This window comes from Chelonia mydas, chromosome 20 (genome assembly GCF_015237465.2).
Source record: "Chelonia mydas isolate rCheMyd1 chromosome 20, rCheMyd1.pri.v2, whole genome shotgun sequence".
In the NCBI taxonomy this organism is placed as follows: Eukaryota; Metazoa; Chordata; order Testudines; family Cheloniidae; genus Chelonia; species Chelonia mydas.
In genome coordinates, this window is record NC_051260.2 from 605,224 (window position 1) to 627,894 (window position 22,671).

At 43.2% G+C, this 22,671-nt stretch overlaps 2 protein-coding genes across 10 annotated transcripts in view; both read left to right on the top strand.

Moving 5' to 3' along the window:
- The window catches only part of DIP2B (disco interacting protein 2 homolog B), a 127,901-nt gene extending 115,570 nt beyond the window's left edge, over positions 1–12,331 (top strand). For all 9 annotated transcript variants that reach the window (XM_043533181.1, XM_037883752.2, XM_043533184.1 and 6 more), the window contains 10 exons: positions 692–801; positions 1,524–1,654; positions 2,237–2,405; positions 3,362–3,532; positions 4,637–4,698; positions 4,836–4,893; positions 5,640–5,714; positions 6,413–6,590; positions 7,554–7,677; positions 8,185–12,331. In XM_043533181.1, coding sequence (XP_043389116.1) covers positions 692–801; positions 1,524–1,654; positions 2,237–2,405; positions 3,362–3,532; positions 4,637–4,698; positions 4,836–4,893; positions 5,640–5,714; positions 6,413–6,590; positions 7,554–7,677; positions 8,185–8,437 — 1,331 coding nt within the window. In that variant the 3' untranslated portion in view covers positions 8,438–12,331. The remainder of the gene's footprint in view (positions 1–691; positions 802–1,523; positions 1,655–2,236; positions 2,406–3,361; positions 3,533–4,636; positions 4,699–4,835; positions 4,894–5,639; positions 5,715–6,412; positions 6,591–7,553; positions 7,678–8,184) is intronic.
- A 7,313-nt stretch (positions 12,332–19,644) lies between these two features.
- ATF1 (activating transcription factor 1) overlaps positions 19,645–22,671 on the top strand; it is a 33,408-nt gene continuing 30,381 nt past the window's right edge. The window contains exon 1 of the mRNA XM_037883761.2: positions 19,645–20,260. The gene's annotated coding sequence lies outside the window, so the exon portion shown is untranslated. The remainder of the gene's footprint in view (positions 20,261–22,671) is intronic.

Genomic DNA, 22,671 nt, shown 5'->3' on the forward strand with positions numbered 1-22,671 from the left:
TTCTAGCCCCTAGACTAAAAATGTTGAATGTTCTTGAATTAATTTGAACAAAGAGTGTTTAGAGACAAGGCTGGGATTTCCTTGTAATCTGACCCATGGTTGACCCTGGAAACTCTAATCGTTCCTTGTGCAGAGCTGAGGCCCATGTAGAATTATAGCATGGGGGTAAAATTTAAAGTTCAGTTGATGTTAGTGGAGTTAGTGGCCTCAGAACAGTATCCATGTCATAGTTAGCACTGACTTGACCCCCTGTCTGGCAGCTTCAGAAGAAGAGAGGACAAGCACTGAATGGCACATGACAAGTGTAATATCTTGATAGCATTTACGTATTTGATGCAGTGCCTCACAACATCGATTGAATCTCCCCACCCTTTACTCCTCAGAGTGGTATCAGAGCACCTTATAGTCCAAATGAATAGGGTTCTCACACAGAGCTAGATTCTCTTTTCTCCTTGTTTCCAAGAGCAGACAGATTTTTTTAATGGAAAAGCTTTGACCTAGAAATGGCCCTTGCACTTTCTCCTGAAAGCAGCGAGACATGTTGGTCACTCTTGTGGAAGGTAATTCCACAGTTAATTATCAAGAAGGCTTGCGTTTCTCCCGCATTCATAGTCATTGAAAATTCCACCATCCCTAAGAATCCCAATTCAGAAACAACAGAATCATAAGACTTTGTTTCTTACCCACACAGATGACTTGCCCAGGAAGCGGCTACCTCAGCTCTATAAACCACCCACACCAGAGATGTTGGCATACCTAGATTTTAGTGTGTCCACGACAGGCATGCTTACGGGAGTGAAGGTACAGGAACACTTGTTGGGAAAGAAGGTCTCGTATAGTCTTTGTTTGGCTGAAACTTTTTTCTTTTTAAGTGGCTCTTGTGATTTGATTTAAAGATCACTTGTCCCAGTTAATAAACTGGGAGAGTAAAGCTATGTATTGGCAGATCCAAAAAATGCAGTCTGGCTTCAGGCTGGTAAAGCAGCTCTGCATTGTGCTGCCATGCAGGAAGACTGAGGTCAGAAGCAGCCTCAGGATTTCAGGTGCCCAGGCTGATGGAGAATCGCATATTTAGGTGAACGGGGAATGGTGATGGTATCGCTCTGCAGTCTCGGCTAACAGTGAACTATTGGAACAGCATTCGCTGGCCTCCACTGAAAGCAGAGAGTAGCTCTGGCCGTTGGTAACAGAGAAAAGGGTGTGAAAAAAACAGGAGTAAAAACTTAGCCCTTAGGCTCTGGTGTGGGGTGCTGGCTGGGCTCAGATGCTGTGGGAGGTGTACAGTGAGAAACTGAAGCTGCTGCTCCTTTTATAACATGCTTTAATGATCTAAGATAAACAGAGCTTTGTGTGGAAGATTCTACAATGTTTTGCACTCACCATGTGTGATAAGGGTAGTTAATTTGTGGAGTAGCATCGTTAGGAAACCAAGCCCATATCTCACCGTACCAGCTGACTCAGAGAAATCCTATTCCTATGTTCTTGGATTTCAACACTGTATCTCTCCCTTTCTTTTGTTACAGATGTCCCACGCAGCAGTGAATGCTCTTTGCAGGGCGATAAAGCTCCAGTGTGAGCTCTATTCCTCTCGGCAGATTGCCATTTGTCTCGATCCCTACTGCGGACTTGGCTTTACGCTCTGGTGCCTTTGCAGGTATGAGCTGGAATGAAAACAAAAGGGTAAGGTATTGATTGGTTTTAAAACCGGAAATGGAGGGCTAGATGTTCAACTGGTATAAATTGACACAGCTCCATTGTCTTCAGTGGAATGATTCCAGTTTATACCAGCTCAGGATCTGGCTCTGGATGCTCAATAACATGACCCCCTTCCTTTCCGGTTTTAAGATCTATCCAGTGTGACTGTTTTTCTCTTAGTAACGTATAGATGCACTGCAAGAGATTACTAGCTCTAGAAAGTTTCTCCCATTTTTCTTTGTTGGTTTCATATTATGATGGAATATATTTTGCAGAGCCTGCGTTTCTCCTTCACATTGGCAATGGGAAGTGTGTGCACCACTTCTCAGTTACAAGGCGTTTTTACTACGAATAGAATGTTGCTGCACATTATAAAGGAGATGGGCACTAGTGTTGTCATCAAATTATTCCAGACATGGAATCCCATTACCTACGTTTGGTCCTAACATTCCTATGTATCGGTGACCAAAAATAACAAAAAACAGACTTAATGCTAACCAGCTTCTACAGTAAAATTTTTCTCTCTAATCTTCTGTGGCAGCGTGTATTCTGGTCACCAGTCCATCTTAATTCCTCCTATGGAGTTGGAATCCAATCTTTTCCTCTGGCTTTCCACGGTCAGTCAGTACAAAATAAGGGACACTTTCTGTTCCTATTCAGTCATGGAGTTGTGCACAAAGGGACTTGGAAATCAGGTCGAAATGTTAAAGGTAAGAACCTTTGTCAGTATCTTACACTGATTTTAAAAGTCGGTATCCAGTCTTGTACTAAAGCAAATGGAGATGACTGTTAGAACAAATCTTAGAAGGGTGAGGCAGTAGCCGCAGCATCATGCTGCATGAATAGTCCGCTATGTACCATCAGCCTGCTGCAGGGCTCTAGGCCAGCTGAAGATACAGCATATCTGCTGGCCAATCCATTAAGCAGCCGCACAACTCTCTGGAAGAGCAGGAGGAAAAATAAATATGCTAAAGGTTTATGATTACTTCTTGCATCTGTTTTCCTAAAACTGGCTTTGTGCTTCCATCTACAAAGTCCCCACTCAATCGTGCACCACTGACTGTACAAAATGTTCTGAAGTTTTATACCTTGCATGATATCCCCAGTCACATAGGTTACTGTGAAGCTCTGCAAAGCTGGTAGGGCTGTCCATTGTTCTTTAATTATGAGGCAGCAGTGATGTCTTCCAGTGGTTAGAGCACATAACTGAGGGGTCTGTGCCCAGCTCTGCTGTAGCCTCAGTGTGACCTTCAGCAAGTCACTTCATCCTTTTGTGCCTCCATTTCCTCATCTTCTAAATGGGAGTGATGATCCTGAGCTACCCAGCAGGGGTGTGGTGAGGCTTAGTTAAATTCAGGGATGAGGTACTACAGAAATGCAGAAAGCTATATTCCTTATAGCTGGATAGGAAGCAGAATTGAAAATGCCATTATTCCATTTATGCTTTTTGGGCTGCCTGATCAGAGTCACATTTGATAACCTGCCAACAGGGACACAGTAAGGTACATTTATCATGAGTGGAGTAATGGGGGGTTGTCCTTCACTTCTGGAGCTGTTGTCTCCCACTATTTAAGTGTGGAGGAGGGGGCAAACAGTCTTCTGTGGGACTCTGCTTCGTTTGTCAGAGGCAGAGCAGCAATTGTTTGCATTTATCATGTTTCTGCAGGCAAGAGGAATTAATCTGTCCTGTGTCCGGACCTGTGTGGTTGTTGCAGAAGAGCGGCCACGAATTTCTCTCACTCAGTCCTTCTCCAAGCTTTTCAAAGACATTGGCCTGTCATCCCGTGCTGTGAGCACCACCTTTGGGTCAAGAGTCAACGTAGCTATCTGTTTACAGGTATCAAAGGGATATTTAATGTGGAAGACCATTATGTTGTCAGTGGCACCAGGTTTCCAGATTGCATTGAGCTCTGAATTGGCAAACTCTTCATAACCAGCACATGCTGCTAAATTGTTAACTTCGCTTCTCAGACCAGAGTTTGAGCTCTCTCTGGTGCTTTGTGGAGAGCACCAAGGCGCATAGTGCAGGCAGTGCCTCCTTGTTTCCAGCTGCCAGATTGCATTAAAGAATCTAAAAACACCTGATATACTTCCAAACTTCCACATTTCCCTGTAAGCAATAACTGCAGTTGCCACAGGGATGTTAGTCATGAATGCAAGGGGTAGTGCCATGGGATAATTTCTCTCAAGGTGTGGCCTACTGTAAGGTTGTATCTATTCCAGCACTTTTTTTCCAGTTTCCCAGCATTGCCACTCCACAGGTAGGAGCGATGGTTGGAGCATTCAGAACAGACATATCGGCTGGCAGCCTGACTATGCTAGCACTCCCTCTGGTGCAGCTGCCGGGGTGGGAAATGTGAAGGTGAATTCTGGCATCTGTATGAGGCATAAGGAAACATTTGAGAGCTCCTGCCTTGGCATGGGCATGGATTAGCTTGTCTTTGTCAGTGCAATGGCTTTGAGCACCAGCCTTGTCATTGTTTGATTTTTTTTAAAAAGCGAGACTTGAAACAGTTTGGTATTTTCTGAGTTTTTTCTTTGAAGAGTTACTAGAAAACAGAGTAAAGAGAAACAAACCCTAAAAGGAAGGGCCTGTGTGTGATGTTCTTTGAGCAGGAGACGGAGAGACTAACATCGGTGGGTGAGAAGTGAGGGCACTTCTCCAGGTAGCCCAAACACACACAGTGCATTTGTATAATCAAACAGCCCAGCTTGGACAATTCCCAGAATATCTCATGGGAGTCAGTGTCCAAAAAGTAATGCTCTTTGTGTGTGGGGAGTGGGGTGGGGAGGAAGGTGGTTGTTTGTTTGTTTGTGGGGGGTTTTATTCATATAACTGTCTGCTCTTCGGTATAGTTTTTACACTTTATATTAATTACCAGTGACTGTCATATAATTAGAAACAGAAAATATTAACATGTTCTTTAATGTTATCTTTTAGGGAACCTCTGGGCCAGACCCTACCACAGTGTATGTAGATCTGAAATCCTTAAGACATGACAGGTACATTGTATTTACATTTATTTATTTATTCATCCTCTACATAACCTCCTGGAGAATATTGTGTTGGCCATGAGATTCCTTCTTCATAGATGGTAAATGAAGTTCTTGCTTTTCATCATCATGTTTTTTCCCTTCAGAGTGCGTTTGGTAGAGAGGGGAGCTCCACAGAGCCTGCTGCTTTCAGAATCTGGGAAGGTAATTTCACATCCCCTTCCTAATGGCTTGGCACACAGAGCATGTGACCACGTGTGTTTATGTCCTTCAGAAACATTTTATATGTGAACTTGCAGTTCAGGGAGGCATCTGTATTAAGCCAATCATGCAGTATGGCATGGGAGAGATGACCATTGAACTAACTCCCTGGTGCAGAGAAACCCACTTACACTGAAGTCTTTTTTTTTTTTTCACTCTAATAGCAGCTTTGCTGTAAGTTCAGTTGCAGTTTCCATATTGCAATGCACTGAAACAATGTGAGGGTGAGGGCAGTGGGGGTTGGTTCTATTCTACAGTAACTGTGTTCACTTTATCAGAGTTCTGTAAGCAGTCTGTTGTATCCTGGCTGGCACCATGCGTTGGGATGTGCCGTGGCTGTTAGTCCTCTGCTTAAACGAAGTAACAGCAATAGAAACAGTTTTTTCAAGTGGTCTGGGCTGACTTCATTATGCAAACTCTCAAACATAATAGGAGTTAACCCCTGATGTCCTGAATTTACAGTCCCAGAATCCCTCATTTGCTTGGACCTTGAGAGTCATCAATGCATTCTTGCTGTAACATTAGTCAGTTCTTAAGATATTGTGTAGATGTGCACAAAGAGCTGTACACAGAAGGTGAAACCTATGCTCACAAAAATCAAGAGGTGAACTAACTGCTTTTGTATTTTCGACACTTACAGGCAGAAGTCCATGAATTGATTTACCGACTTTCCTTGTTATGTCCTTTAGATTTTGCCTGGAGTCAAAGTGATTATAGTCAATCCTGAGACCAAGGGGCCTGTTGGAGATTCTCATCTTGGGGAGGTAGCTGCTGGTTTAATTGCTGTTTTGGGAGTCTCTCTGTTTTTGTCTGCTGGCTGAGCTATATTATCTCCATTTGATTATTTTAAGGCTGCTGGTTGGCAGAGTTTATTTATACATAAGGGTTAATGCTGCTGGGTGTTTAGAAATCTAAGTGCCTAGAGCTTGTGTGTCGGAATTATGTTTAATGTCAAAACTCAGGAAAGAGAAATAATTTTAGAAATGAAGGTTAACTCCATTGCAGATTTCATTTAGCTGTGGAGTACTGCACCTGGATTACTGTAACTGACAGTTGGATTCTAAAAAAACCGTCAAATTTGCAATTGAACTTGCATTCTGTTCTGATTATTTGATTGTAGTTAGACCTGTCTTGATAGATAAATAGAAACTGTTGTTTGAATTCACAAGCAATAAAAACCTGCCGTTTATCCATCCTCTTCCTATTACAGGGGGAGGGCAGCTGGAAAGTGCATTTTAAAACTCTGTAGGATGTGTTTGGCCCTTGGGCTGCTCTTTAGGCACCCAGAGCTAAGCTGCCAAATAGTTACTGTGCCAACTAAATCTTCAATAAAGAGAACTTCCTTTTACAATTCAATCCTCAATGATTTCTTTGTGAAGTACAAGGCATTTAATCCTTTTGCTTGAAGAAGGCTCCATTTCCATGGTGTGTGGGTCTCAGAACCGTATTATCTCCTCTGTAGATTTGGGTGAACAGTCCCCACACGGCCAGTGGTTACTACACCATCTATGATAATGAATCCCTTCAAGCTGATCATTTCAACACTCGTCTGAGCTTTGGCGATGCTGCTCAGACACTTTGGGCTAGAACTGGATACCTTGGCTTTGTTCGCCGGACGGAGCTCACAGCTGCCAGTGGAGGTAAGATAAAAATGTGCACCTTTCTCCTTCTTTTTAGCGAAGATGGAGAATTTTCCATGGTTTCTGCTGTTAATGCGAATCTGCTCCAGGCCTCCCCTGCTCACTCACTGAAGCTGCTGCTATTGATTTTAATTCCTTCTCTAACACCAGGTATCTGGCACTTTGCAACGTCTTCCAGGCTGGAACAACACTGTCCAAAAAACCCATGCCTTATTTTCCTAGTGTGTTCTGGGTCTGACCCTTCATTGGCCAGTAGGGATGAACTGAGCTTTCTTCAGGCCTCAGTTAACTGTACCCCTGGTTAGAGAACAGGTGTCATTGTAGAGAGTTATGAGGCCTACTCTCCCCCACCAGCCTCAGGAAAGGCATACACCTAGCCTGGCATTTAGCACCATGGATGATTTATCATGACCTGTTTCTCGGGTCTGGGTAAGTGAATCGTTCCCTGACACTGCTGTGGCAAAGGACAGGTGATTTCGGGGAGGAGTCTTGTCTGTGACTGTAGCACTTTTTTCTATCCCTTTATTCCAGGCTATTTTCCTCTTATAGCTTCAGTTCTCTGGAGCATGTTATGCTGGTGGGAAGGAAGAGAGCAAACTCTTTGACCTTGTCTGCACTACAGAGGGATTGCTGGTACAGCTATAGTGGTAACTCCCCTAGTGGAGACGCTGCTTGTGCCATCAAAAAGACGTTTTTGCTAGTATAACTGTGTCTACACTAGGGATTTTCGCTGGTATAAAAATATTGTAAAGAATCAGTCCCCTAACTAACATTATTATGCTAACAAAAGTTTCTAGTTTAAACCTGGCATTTGTCAATGCTATTGTAATTCTACCACTTGATTGGCCACTAGGGAATACACCAAGATCACAATTTGTAATACTTTACTCACAGCATCACTTATCTTTTTCCATCCCCCGTTTTAAAATGTGTGTGTACAATTTTTCATTCCCTCAACCCCAGATCGCCATGATGCACTGTATGTCGTAGGAGCACTGGATGAAACTTTGGAGCTGAGGGGACTCCGTTATCATCCAATTGACATAGAGACTTCAGTATCTCGAACGCACAGGAGCATTGCTGAATGGTAAACTAGAACACTAGCTTAATATGCCTGAAAGAGAACAAACTGTCCGGGAGCCTTATGCTATGTGAACAATGGGATAATCCAGGATTTGTGCAGAGGAAAATGGGAGCAGTTGTTCCCAAATGTAGAAAGGACTGTGGCTGGGAATCCTGTTCCAAGTCAGAAGTGTAACTTTAATATGCAGCTCTTCAACACTTTCCCTCCCCCAGCATACTGCCAGCATCTCCTTGCTAAGATACTGGATGTGTAGTCTGCTCACAGATAAGTGTGAAGAGTTCAAACGTATGCTACATCATATATGCATTATGCTAGAGCTGCCTTCCACGAACTGGGTACCTAAAAGTAATGAAACAACAGGGAAAGTTCTGGTATGTGTAGTGTTTGTACATCATCATGCTATCTGGGGACCTGAACAAAAGAGGAAGATATGGGAAGGGGGAATAAGATTTGTAACTTCATGTTTATACAAAATGTATGCATTAAGTATATATTTTTATTAAATTTCAGTGCTGTGTTCACATGGACCAACTTGCTGGTGGTAGTTGTGGAGCTGTGTGGCTGTGAACAGGAAGCCCTGGATTTAGTCCCTCTAGTTACCAACGTGGTTCTGGAAGAACATTACCTAATCGTGGGAGTTGTGGTGGTGGTGGATCCAGGAGTTATTCCCATCAATTCCAGAGGAGAAAAACAACGGATGCATCTCCGCGACAGTTTCCTGGCTGATCAATTAGATCCCATCTATGTGGCGTATAACATGTAATGGGTTAGAGGGGATAATGTTCACAAACTTTGTAGGACCACTAAAATGATCAATGGTGGCTATAGAAATGAAGCTGGTGAAAAGTACTAATACTTGATGTCAAGTTTGTGATTGCCACCGTATTCCCTTCATTTCATCCTATGGGATTATGATCACATCAACAACTGAGGGTCAAGTGGAAATATGGTAGACAATGGAAAATGTTTGTAACAGTTTACTGAACATTAGCTTTATAGACAATGCAAAGTTGACAAGTGTGTGAGCTACAAAATTCCTAAGGCCTTTACAGTAGTGTTACTTTTTTCATCTGTTGTACATATTTGTATTTTTATCTAATACTGTTTTATGATTCTATAAGGGGAGGGTTTATTTACTTAAGATAATAAACTTATTAAGAAAAGAGTCATCAGAGTCCTGCAGTTCCCCAGTATATAATGTACTTTGCAACTGTACTGTAGCTGTTCGTTCCATGGGATCTCACTGCTTATTTAAAATTGTGCCATGACCAAATCCAATAACCCCCTGAAAGTAAGAATTACTTATTCGTATAGATATTTCTTTAATTTAAAATGGATTTTGCCTATATTTTTAAAATGTAAATATTAATATACATAATTCACATAGAAAATTGGCTTAAGTAATGATGAGGACTGTAATTTGGTTAGGCAACTAATGTGAAAATGCAAATCTTAAAAAAGTTTTCTTAATTCAGTATGTATGTAGTCTTTTATTGCTGGCCAGAATATGTCATAGTATGTAGAAGCCTATGTTTTTAAGGCACATCTTTCTAAATGAGGTTGAAGTATTTAAGCTTTTGAAACATTAAAAATAAAATAAAAATTTGATAGAAACTGCATTGCATCTCCAGAATGCTTAGCTGAAATTTGTACGCTTGTGAGACAGCCTCGGCTTCCTCTCATTACAGAGCTTTGTGTTTTAAAAAACGGAAAGCTAAGATTATGGCACAGATTGACAAAAATAATTAAATTTATTGCTGGGATTGTGGCTCCATCCTTAATTTATTCCACAGTGTGCCCACAGTTATAGCAGCAAATGTAATGTGTACATGGGCTTTATATGGAAAATGCCCTGAATTTCCTTGAGGCATTCACCAGAAAGAATTTGATGATTCTGGAAGGGAGTTGGCTGAAATCAACAATGTGATTTTTTTTTAAAAAAAAACAAGAGGGACAAAGTGGCAACAGAAAGCAAGGAGAATGTCGTTCTATTGCATGCATAGTGAAATATCTTCAAAAAAGTCAAGATTACAGCATCCCGAAATAGTTGGTGAGTTTGCGGCCTTTATAAATGCTGAAAAGCAGAAGCCTTAAAGCATGCAAGAACACCAACCATTTGGAAGTTATTGTAGTTGTCTGGCACAGTGGGCTGAGAGAGAGAGACAAGGTTTCAGAAGCAACTATCTTTCTTTCATCTCGCCTTTAACAGCATTTGAGCATAGTTGAATTTCTTGTTTTTTCCCTTATGTGATTAAGAAAACAAAACTTTGGAAGCATATAAGACCTGACAGCAGAAATTGTAACAGCTCTTTTGGGCCAATTATGGTCTGTTATGTAAATACATGCTTAAAATATTTTAATATGTATTATTTACCCCTGTAACAAGTATACAGTGTGTTTAGGTAATTTTTATAAATGTTTATAATGTAAACTTGTATAAATTCAAATCTATAACAGCTATATTAAGTGCTGCTCTGACAGCCATCTGTAAACAAGTCGTGGTTCTGTACTTGAAACCCCCTCCTCATGAATGCTTTATAACAGTTCTTCATTGGGGGCTGGAGTGTTAAAATTCAGATATAAAGCTCTGAATATATTCTCAAAATATTTAGGGTTAATTTGCCTGTCATAGAGGTGGAAGGATGTATCTTAATTGAGTATGGCAGGTCTAACAGAGGGAGAGAATTCTTTACACACAAGCAGCTTAAAAATTTACTTTTCTAAAGAGTTGATGTTAAATTCCTAGATTTTGAAATAAGACCCTCGTGGATATTTTAAAATAACAGTATTTCCACAGTCATACTGCTAGGTAGTTATAAAGTGTACAGAGCCTCCATATGAATGTGGTTTTAACAGATCCTCTACAGAAATTAGGAAATGGACAACGGTGTAGTTGTTGTTGATACAAATTAAATGCTAGTGTAGATCAGCTGGGTAACAGCATATAAATTGCCTATGACCAGCCCTGACCTCCTTGAGAGAATCTCCCCTTTTTATTACACACTTTGCTTGTATGGCAGGAATGATTTGCAATGCAGCTTCACTTTGTTCTCCTGACTGTTGAGAAGACAGTTCTGAAAGGCTTTTTTCATATCCTAGTTACTTAACTTTTTAGATGCATTGTTCTGAAAATATTAAATCCTTGTCCACTGAGGGAGAACCATAGCACAACTCTAGAAACTTTGATTGGGTTTCTCCACTTATGTAATTTTGCATTAATAAAAATTCACAAATGTCTTGTGATATGAATTTAATCAAGGATTGCTAATATGTGCAGTGCAGAGAGACTTTTAGAGTGGCATTTTGGAACTTTCAATCTAGAAGGCTGAAGTTCTCTCTCTAATACTGAAAAGCTCAGTAATTTTGATTTCTCCTCCCTCCACCTCAACTTGAATTTCTAGAAGCTGAATAATTACGTTTTTAAATATGTCTAGTTTAGTGTGATTCTAATCAACTGTATTCTGATCCATACATTTCTGTGACTAGGGGACTCGTGGATTCAAATTGTAATCTACGGTCTTTTTGTCCCCTCAGATCTTGTTTCCTGATAAGTAGCATATAGAAATGGCCAACTTTGACATTACTGGTGCTTCTGAGAGTGTGTTCAGCATAACAGGAAAAAGCGTGTGTTAGCGGAATGAACATGGGCTGGGTGTCAGGAAGTCCTGGATTCTAATAACAGTTTTGCTGCTGACTTGCTGTGTAGCCTTGGGCAAGTTATTTCACTGCCTTAGTTGGCAAATCTATAGATGGGGATACAATCTAATCCTTACGATGTCCCTGTAAATAACTAGTTATTCAGCACTAAGTATCAGTCGCTGATGTCTCCTTGAGTTTGGGAGCACAGTGGCTCTTCCAAACTGATTAACAACTAATTTGATTCATTTTGGGAGAGCCTTGAGAGATGTAACCAATTCACCCAAAAATATTTTCTCATTGTAATAGGGAAGAATCCCTTAAGTGAATGACTCTTGACATTTAGATTAAGGAACCTGGCTGGCCACCAAAGGCTTTGACATTAGCTATTCCTGTTCAGAGCTGGATTTGCCTCTTCCCCCATCATAACCATGTATGGTACCCTTTTGAATCCAGCAATGAGTCCAAAGGGGCAAACCTACTCATGTTCAGCTCTCCACTCCAGTTTGGCTTTTTGCAGTTCATCCAGTTGCAGAAGCAAATAAACGTCCCAATAGTGTCCATGCCATGAATCTGAGTTGAGAGCTGCAGTGTACCCTGAGAACCCGTTACCTCTGAACTAAAAAAAAGTTCTTATACACCTGACTATTGTATGATTACTGCCCTAGCAAAAGTATTTGTGGCATAAAATTGCAGTACTTTACATAAGTCTGTCTGTTAACACTTACACTGCGCTTCTGATAACTCTGTAATTAAATTGGGTTATACTATTTGTCCTGGAGATAAAATTGTAAAAACAAGATTAAATTTTTAGCCTAAATGTAATTTTTCTTTAATTACTATCAAATAATTTACCATTGTCAAATTGAGACTACAACATTATGTAATTATGTATAAAGGTTTTTTATTTATTTGAAATTAGAGTAGATACATTTTTAAATTTAACACCTGGCTGGACAGTGTTCCATCAACGCATTGATTGTGTTTCCTTTGTCTTGTATTAATAAATATTGATGCCTGATTGCTTTCCTAGTTCTTCATCTGCTGTCTCTCTAAATTTCTTCCTTGAGGAAACAAACATTGGGTGTTACTTGTTCTGGTGAATTTGGGAGCATGAATGCATTTTTCAAATGCATTAAATTGTTCGCATTCACTGATATATGCAAAACCTGCTGTACTGCGCAGTGCTAGCAACCTGAACCTGTGAGGAACTGAGCGCTCTCAACTTCCATCAAATCAAAGGTGTGCAGACCTAAAGTACTGGGCCCCTGTATCATTTCAGATCAGATTATAGTTGAGATCCATTGGGTGAGGGAGGACTAATGTGCAATCAAAACATTACACACTTATTTTTAATATTTTACTTTGAACAGTGATTTGTTCTTAAATTGCTAAAAATAGACCATCACTTGGCTTTTGTTTAGTTTGTTTAATAATTTCTTATAAGTAGGTTATTGTAAAAAAAATTGCTATTGATCAATCTCAAAATATTTTACATTATGAATTGTTTGCATTAAGAAAAAAATTAAAGCTTTCATGTGGGATTTTAAAATGCATTCAGCATTACACTTCAGTGGGCGCAGAGTTAGGCCACTGCTGAGTGCTTTCGAAAATCTCACACTCAAATATTTATCTTGTATAACTGAAGGTCCTATTCAGCAAAATGCTGAGCACCTTGCAAATCCCACTGAAACCACTGTGGGTTGAGGGCACTCAGCAAGTTACAGGATCCAGCCCTTACGTGGTTTACTAAGGCTACTTTCTCCTGATATGAAGTTTTCATATCCATAATACATTAATTGTGAAGTGAAACAATTTCAAAACAGGTTTCAGAGTAACAGCCGTGTTAGTCTGTATTCGCAAAAAGAAAAGGAGTACTTGTGGCACCTTAGAGACTAACCAATTTATTTGAGCATAAGCTTTCGTGAGCTACAGCTCACTGCATCATATGCATCCGATGAAGTGAGCTGTAGCTCACGAAAGCTTATGCTCAAATAAATTGAATTTCAAAACAGGAATCACTTATCCTATCTGTGTTCAAGTTTACTATTATGCTAAATTGTTTATCTAGAAAATATATACCAGTTGAACACAATTTACTGTACCATAACTGAAAAGCTGAATTCTGATTGCACTTGAACATGTGTGGTGCTTCAGCCAATTAGAAACCAGCCTATTCAAACAGCAAATAGACAGTTTCATTTCACTTTGTGAATAAATTTGTGAAAGCTCAGCCGTCCTGCAGTCTGGTTTAAAACAATGCAATTTGTGGTGTGACTTTTAGCAAAGTTACAGATTTGTCAGGGTGCTTTCACTACATGCACAGCACTGTTTGCTCACTCTACCATGTTCCACAAGATTTTGTCCATGATTTTAGGAAATGTGGACTTTTGAAATATAAATTCCTTTTTTAACTAAGGTATATTATCTTTGTACTCTGGCATTAATATCAGTTAAGCCATTTAAAGGTTTGACTTAATTTAAACACTGTACTGTTAATTGTTATGGACATTATGTGTATTATTGAACACGGTTTACATTGTCAGACATATTAAGTGTCTCTCTTGACCTTGGACTATACCTGTTGGCCCCATTTATTTATTGTCAGGGAACATTTTTATGCCATTTATCTCCTCTTCAATACACTGAGAGGGAGATAATTAAAAACAAGCATTGACATGTTCAGGATAAAAATACCAGTAAAGTTGGAAAGAATGTTAGACTATTTTGTTATATTAAGTTTAAAACCTAGGAGGAAAAAACCCAACACTGTTAATATTCCCCACCTTTAAACTTTCTTTGGCCTGCTGTCATGGCAGAACAGCTACATTTGGTTTTCCACTGAGAGATGAGATTCAACATTGAATAATCTGTGCTGTCAAAAACGAATGATAGAGATTGTGTTGAAGGAAATCTTATCTACTTCAAGTATCTGTAGATGTAAATAAATACTTTGGTAAAGCGAGATTATAATTTTTATTATCCAGCTCTCTGTGTATAAAATGTGTGTGTAGATCTATCCAAACAGGCTTTTCCAAAAACCCTAAATGGTAGGCCTACTGTGCTTTCCTTTTTTATATTAACACATTCCCTTTCCAGAAAGCCTTTTTCACACAGCTTAGCTTGATATAAAATAAAAATAAACAGTTGAAGGTGTATTTCTGTAATTTTCTCCTGTTTCTAGGACACATAATGATTTATTCAATCTTGGTTGTGTGGGGGAACTATGTAAATATAAAAGGATAATTAATCTGACTAGAGAGTCTGGAATCATACAGGTATCCAGCATGACTGCAATGGTCAGTGCTTTATTAGTTATGTTACTCTTTTTAATTTCTAATTCCTTTTATCATGCCTTTCAAGAAGTGGGCTTAGATTTCAATTACTAAATTTGTTGGGTGATTTGAGGACACTTTTTCAGTTTTGGTTACAACAGTACTATCAAGATATGCTTATAAGCTGGTGAGGTATTATAGCAATATATTGTAACTTTAGTACTTTACTTATTCCTCCGGCAATACTTTACACAGTACTGCTCAAGAGTTGTCTTTGTCTAAACAGATTCTTGAGAATTTAGAGTTTGAGCTGTAGTTTCAAGAGGAATTTAAAAAAAATACCAAGGACATATTAACAAAGCATTTTTCTATTTGAAATATTTTACATATTATTCTTTTAAAAAAATCTCAAAAACTATGTTACTCTGTGGCATTTGTCTCCTGTGTATGTATACTAAAATGAGCCTGCAGTAGGACAGTGTGCCAAGATGTCTTGCAGTGAAGCAAGCTACTGCTTCCAAAGTGAAATGCATAACAAAATGGTGTTGGAGAAAGAGTTTGGCATTAACTGTCTGTATTTCACAGCCTCCCCATCAGCTAATTTCCTGGAAGGGGAGATATATTATTACTAGGATGTCTTCAGAAATTTAGATTCACAGTTGTAACTACATTACATTAAATGTAAGGGCAATCCTCCAAACCTCTTTGTAAACCTTTCATGATAGGGTTGTAGTATTCAGATGATAATTTAGGTTTCTGTTGCTTGTCTTAGATGTCAGTCACATCTACAGCTACAATTCAGCCCCCTCACCAGCCACATGGAGCAATGAGGTGTTTTATAATTGCTTTAACATAGAACTAGAAGTCTGAAACAAACCAAATACCCATTTGTTTTTTTCTTTGAATAGCAAACCTTTTACAAACAATTTTGTACACACTGAGGCAAAAAGGTCTTTTTGTACAATATTTTAATTTAAAGGGTCAATGTCAAGTCAAATTTATCCCCAAATTTACAGTTTGGAGGTGAAGAAATACCTTCTGTAAAACCTATACCCAGAAAAAATGTTGTATTTTAAAATTAAACTAACAATTAAAATACTCCCTTTCCTTTATTTGTAACACAACACGGCATAATGTTAGTGCAGGAAAGTAAAATTTACAACTAGAAACTAACAAAAAAAAATGGGATTGATTAGTCTAAGGGCATGGCTACGCTGGAAACTTCAAAGTGCTGTCGTGGGAGCGTTCCTGCGGCAGCACTTGGAAGTGCGAGTGTGGTCGCACGCAAGGGCTGGGGGACAGTGTAGCCAAGCCCCTAGTGTCTGAGCTTCAGAACTAACAAATGAAATGTAAATGAAATATTTTAATCTATATTTTGTTTAAATCCCAAATTTACCAAGAATGATCATTTAAAAAAGAAAATAACTGGGAAGGGATTGATTTTAAAAGTCAATTACTGTTAAACTATTAATATATAATAAAGATAAAACAAATATCCAATTAATGTAAATATTAAAAACCTAAAACACAGGAAAAAGGGTAAAGGTGACATGCCTCAAGGTTCTGATGACATCTTGTCATCGGAACACTTGATCTGCGTGTTGCTGGCAGCTGTGGAGGGTGTGTGGCTTATGTATACACAAACTGAAAAGTATTTACGTTCTATTCAATGTAATTACATTCTAGCCTTTGTGGGCCTGCTCCAACATTCATTGAAGTCAGTGGAAAGATTCCTCCTGAATTAAATTATATGTGGATCAAACTTGACACAGCTTCCATTACAGTAAATAGCTAAACTCTCTGTAATTGGGACCCTAAAGGTAGCTGTGAAAGAATCACTGTGAACAGAAAGGGAATGTTACTCATAATGTACTGTACTAACTACTACTTGCAACTTTTATTAATTTTTCTTTGAGATTATTTATGCAGATAAAAACGGTAGCAATCTGTATGTATGTTTCAATCTTAGAGAAAGAATGTTGGCAAAAAGATAGGATTGCTACATACATTTACATGTTTGATCTCTGCTCTTAGTCTAAAGTCACCTTTACTATGCAATGAGGCTAAAGAGAAACCCAAGTCTATTTTCAGTGATGTAACTTCCTCTATTTTAAACTGTATTGAAACAATAGTGTTTTTAAAAAAGAATTGCTTAAAATTGCACATCATTGTATTACAGACATACATATATTTAAAGGAAATATATTTTCTGGCATTGGTTTGTTACTGTATTTAAATTCTGATGGCTTAGGTGTTAACCACCATTAAATTAAGTATCATAATTTTGTGGCAATATTTGATGTTTTGCTTTATTCATGTTTGATTGGCACATCTGATTCATTTTTTCATATTTCAGTTGCAAAATAAAATTAAATGCTTTTATTTTTGTTTTGGTATGAGTGATTTCTTGAATATGAAATGCAAGGGATTCAAGCTGTACAGGTCTCTAAACAAAGTCCATTGTAATTATTTGCATCAGGGGGTAGCCGTGTTAGTCTGTATCCACAAAAACAAAAAGGAGTCCGGTGGCACCTTAAAGACTAACAGATTTATTTGAGCATAAGCTTTCGTGGGTAAAAACCCCACTTCTATTATTTGGTGTTACATTTAAATAATTATTTCTCGCTATTGGAGATTTTTCTTTCTTTCAGCAACCTGTCAGGCAAGTTGCGTAGGCTTTTTCATGCTCTTGCGCAATCTGTTCGCACTGGCTACAGTGCATTAATTGAGCTTTATGTAAACCTAGAACTAAAGAACAATATTGCAGCTTTATGCTAGCAAGGCATCAGCTGTAGGGAAGCGGCAAATTTGGAGAACCATCAGAAAGCATTGTTACAGATGCCAACTGTTAAGTAACATGTTAACACTGTCGTCATTGCATTGGCTTTCCACTTTCTCTTATTGAGACTTACTACATCATCACTAACAAACTGCAGTTAACCATGCTTGTGATATTAAAGATTGTTGTTGTGTCACAGTGGTTTAATCCAGTGGTTCTCAACCAGGGGTATGTGTACTCCTCAGGGTACTCAGAGGTCTTCCATGGGGTACATCAACTCATCTAGATATTTGCCTAGTTTTATAACAGGCTACATAAAAAACACTAAAGAAGTTAGTACAAACTAAAATTTCATAGACAATTATTTGTTTATACTGCTGTGTATACTATTCACTGAAATGTAAGTACCATAGGTACATTTCAATTTATAATGTAAAAATTAAAAAGTAAGCAATTTTTTGGTAATAGTGTGCTGTCACACTTGTATTTATATGTCTAATTTTGTAAGTTTTAAAATGAGGTAAAACTTGGGGGTACACAAGACGCTTGAAAGGGGTACACAAGACTCTGGAAAGGTTGAGAGCCACTGGTTTAATCTTTATAAGAGGTAGTTTTATAAAAATTTTCAATATTAAAATGTATGTAAAAAACTATAATAGAGGTATGTTGTAAATAAAATAACTATAATTTCCACTGATGACAGACTTAAAAATCAGGCTAGAGCAAAAGCTGGGGTTTTAGAGTCTCTTCTGCCACCAAAATGCTGAATGGTGCTGTGACATTTTGAAAGAAAACATGTCAACCGTAAACATAAGTACATATAAAAGAATTGCTTTGCCAACAACTGAAATTGAACCTTTGTGGTAGAAATGAGCAGCTGTTTAACAGTGCACAGCAACACTAAATTTAGTAGGAAAATGCATAATTATTCTTGTCTCCTAAATGAAGCTTTTATTTTGATTACTGACTGGCTTTAATTTGTTCCTCAAGCAGGGCCTTTTTATTAACACCTTGCTGATTATATCTCTCTGCTGATTGGGAAATGCTGGGATTACAGGGTTAGGACATTGCTTGGGTTCCATCGGTTTGTTTCTCAGTATTGTTTGGATGGTCTTTCTTTCAGTATCTCTCTATGCTCGTAGTTTACTTATCTGGTAGGAGTCTGAAAATTGTTTTTATAGTGAGCAAATTTAATCTCAAACTGAAGGAGGTTTTGAGGATTTAGCAGGTTACTGTGTGGGAAGGAACAGGGAGGGGAGAGAGACACTTGGAGAATCTTCTGTGGGTGAGCTAATGTCCTGTTTTTGATTATAATGTAATACCTATAGGCTCCAATCATAAACTGGTACCTTACTGCACTACACCACACAATAAAACTACACTAAAGACAACATGTGGAGGGAGCACAAAGGAACAGGGCAATAGGTATATCAGGACTCCAAAACAGTTTTCGCTACAACTACACTTCTCTAGAGTGCCTGACATGTTCTCATGCAGCCTGAATGAGGTATCAGGTGACATGATGTCCCACAAATTACTCTCCTTGCAGACTGGTAATGTTTTGAACACCTGCAGGTTGTGGCCATGTTTGTCCCAGGGTGCAATAGAACCTCATAGTTATGAACAACTTGAAAATGGAGGTGGTTCATAACTCCGAACAAAATGTTAGGGTGGTTCTTTCAAAAGTCTGCAACTAAACATTGACAGTCAAGCTTTGAAACTTTACTATACAGAAAAAAAATGCTGCTTTTAACCATCTTAATTTAAATGAAACAAGCACAGAACTAGTTTCCTTACCTTTTCAAATCTCCCCCCTCCCCTTAAGTTTAACACTGTACTGTATAGTATCTGCTTTTGGGGTTTCAGAGGAACAGCCATGTTAGTCTGTATTCGCAAAAAGAAAAGGGGTACTTGTGGCACCTTAGAGACTAACCAATTTATTTGAGCATAAGCTACAGCTCACTTCATCGGAGGCCAAGCTCATGCTCAAATAAATTGGTTAGTCTCTAAGGTGCCACAACTACTCCTTTTCTTTTTGCTTTTAGGGTGGGGATCTCTGCTGCCTGATAGTTCCCCATGAGGTGTGTAGTTGACCGGTCGGCTCATGATGCCAGTGTTCACAACTTCGGTTCTCCTGTATTGGAAAGACAAGGTGGCCGAGGGCCTATCTTTCATGGGCCCCATTTCTGGGTGGAGACAGTGCCCAGCACTGGGGCCGCGGGTTTCCCGCCACGGGGAGCAGTGTGGGTCCGTGAAGACCAGGCAGCCCCTCAGCACTGCGGCCGCGGGTTTCCCGCCACGGGCAGCCCCTCAGCACCGCTCCCTGGCAGGCGGCCGCTGACTCAGGGCTGACCCATGAACAGCACCGGGAGCTGGGCCGGTGACCCCCGGGCGGGAGGCGTGAAGCCCTGTCCGCGCTCCGCGCCAGCGGGCTGAGGGCTGCGGCGCGGCCCAGTGTGCGGAGCAGGGACTGTCCCTCCCGCGGCACGAAGATGGCGGCTGCTGGGCCGATGCTCGGGCCTAGCAGCCCCGTCACCCTCTGGACAGCGGGGCCACCCCCGAGCTCGGCGGGAAGATTCGGGGGGAGGCGGTTGAGGAGGCCTCAGAGGGACGTCGACGTCACTTAGACCTCCGGAACTCTATGGCGCGTCCTCAGGGATGCCCTGAAGGGCGCTCTAGGCGGGGAACTCTATGGTCGGAATCTCTAGCCCAGGCCTCCGGTTGACTCTATGGTTGCAGCCCGCCCACCTCGAGCGTCCCGGCCGGGCCTGCTGTGTTTACGATGCCGGCGGCGCCGGTTTCCTGAGACGGAGACAGCGGCGGCGGCGAGAGCGGCGGCTCTTCCCTCTGGGTGCTCGCGGGGCGAGGAGGGCGGCGCGGCCTCTGGGCCTCTGAGGTAAGAGCGGACGCGAACGACTCAATCAGGGCGCGAGCGGGAAGGGCGGCGGACGCGATCGAATCAAGGAGCGCGAAGGGGGGGAAGGGACTAGGAGACGCGGACGCTGAGGGAGCGCGCGACAGCCTCGCGCCCACGGCTTGGGGGAGGGGAGCTCGCGGCTCGCTCGGGTCCCCTCCCCTGGGGGCGTGGGCGCGGCAGCTGCTCTGCCCCCTCCTCGCCGCGCTGGACTCGTTGCGCAGCCCCCGCCCTGTCTCCCCTCACGAGCCGCCCCGCGGGGCCTCGCCTGTGGCCCCTTGGCGCTGCCCCGGAGCCCACGAGCCCCCCACGTAACCGGGCGGCGCCTGCGCTCCCCACGGCTCGTTCCCGCGTGCCCCCGCCAGCGCAGCAGGGCGAGCCCTGTCCGCGCCCCGCATCCCGCCCGGCCTGGCCCTGGGGCCCGCGTCGCCTCGCCACACAGCTGCCGTGCCTGCGCCCCCTCGCCCCGCATCGCCTAGGGTGTCCGTACCCCTCGCCCTGTGCCCCCTCGCCCCGCATCGCCTGTGGTGTCCGTACCCCTCGCCCTGCGTCGCCTAGGGTGTCCGTACCCCTCGCCCTGCGCCCCCTCGCCCCGCGTCGCCTGTGGTGTCCGTACCTCTCACCCACCCTGTGCCCCCTCGCCCCGCCTAGGCTGTCCGTACTCTGCGCCCCCTCGCCCCGCGTCGCCTGTGGTGTCCGTACCTCTCACCCACCCTGTGCCCCCTCGCCCCGCATCGCCTGTGGTGTCCGTACCCCTCGCCCCGCATCGCCTAGGGTGTCCGTACCCCTCGCCCTGCGCCCCCTCGCCCTGCGTCGCCTAGGGTGTCCGTACCCCTCGCCCTGCGCCCCCTCGCCCCGCGTCGCCTGTGGTGTCCGTACCCCTCGCCCCGCGTCGCCTGTGGTGTCCGTACCCCTCGCCCACCTCACGCCCTGCGCCCCCTCGCCCCGCGTCGCCTGTGGTGTCCGTACCCCTCGCCCACCTCACGCCCTGCGCCCCCTCGCCCCACGTCGCCTGTGGTGTCCGTACCCCTCGCCCACCTCACGCCCTGCGCCCCCTCGCCCCGCCTAGGCTGTCCGTACTCTGCGCCCCCTCGCCCCGCGTCGCCTGTGGTGTCCGTACCCCTCGCCCACCTCACGCCCTGCGCCCCCTCGCCCCACGTCGCCTGTGGTGTCCGTACCCCTCGCCCACCTCACGCCCTGCGCCCCCTCGCCCCACGTCGCCTGTGGTGTCCGTACCCCTCACCCACCCCACGCCCTGCGCCCCCTCGCCCTGCGTCGCCTGTGGTGTCCGTACCCCTCACGCCCTGCGCCCCCTCGCCCCGCCTAGGCTGTCCGTACTCTGCGCCCCCTCGCCCCGCGTCGCCTGTGGTGTCCGTACCCCTCGCCCACCTCACACCCTGCGCCCCCTCGCCCCGCGTCGCCTGTGGTGTCCGTACCCCTCGCCCACCTCACGCCCTGCGCCCCCTCGCCCTGCGTCGCCTGTGGTGTCCGTACCCCTCGCCCACCTCATGCCCTGCGCCCCCTCGCCCCGCCTAGGCTGTCCGTACTCTGCGCCCCCTCGCCCCGCGTCGCCTGTGGTGTCCGTACCCCTCACCCACCTCACACCCTGCGCCCCCTCGCCCCGCGTCGCCTGTGGTGTCCGTACCCCTCACCCACCCTGCGCCCCCTCGCCCCGCGTCGCCTGTGGTGTCCGTACCCCTCACCCACCTCACACCCTGTGCCCCCTCGCACCAGCTTGTGGTGCCCTGAATCGCCTGTAAGGTCGGCACACATTGCCCACCTCACGCCTGTGTCCCCTTGCACCAACTTGTGATGCCCTTAATCGCCTGTACATACACATCGCCCACCCCTCGCCCTGCATCTCCTCACCCTGTGTCCCCTCGCACCAGCTTGTGATGCCCTGAATCGCCTATCGTGTATGTACACATCGCCCACCCCTCGCCCTGCGTTCCCTCATGCTGTGTCCCCTCGCACGAGCTTGTGATGCCCTGCATTGCCTATTGTGTACGTACGCATCACCCCCCCCTCCCTCGCCCTGTATCCCATCAGGCTTGCCTCACGGGGCCCCACCTCACCTCACACCCAGCTGTCTCGCCCGCACCCTGTGTCCCCTTGCACCAGCTTTGTGATGCCCTGAGTTGCCTATAACATAGGTATGCATCGCCCACCTCACGCGCTGCGTCCCCTCACGCTATGTTCCCTCACACCAGCTCTGTGATGCCCTGCATTGCCTATAATGTACACGTGTATTGCTCGTGTGTCATTCATGCCCTGTATCCCCTCACTCCACCCTCATAAGCACTAAGAAAAGGAGTACTTGTGGCACCTTAGAGACTAACCAATTTATTTGAGCATAAGCTTTCCTGAGCTACAGCTCACTTCATCAAGTGATC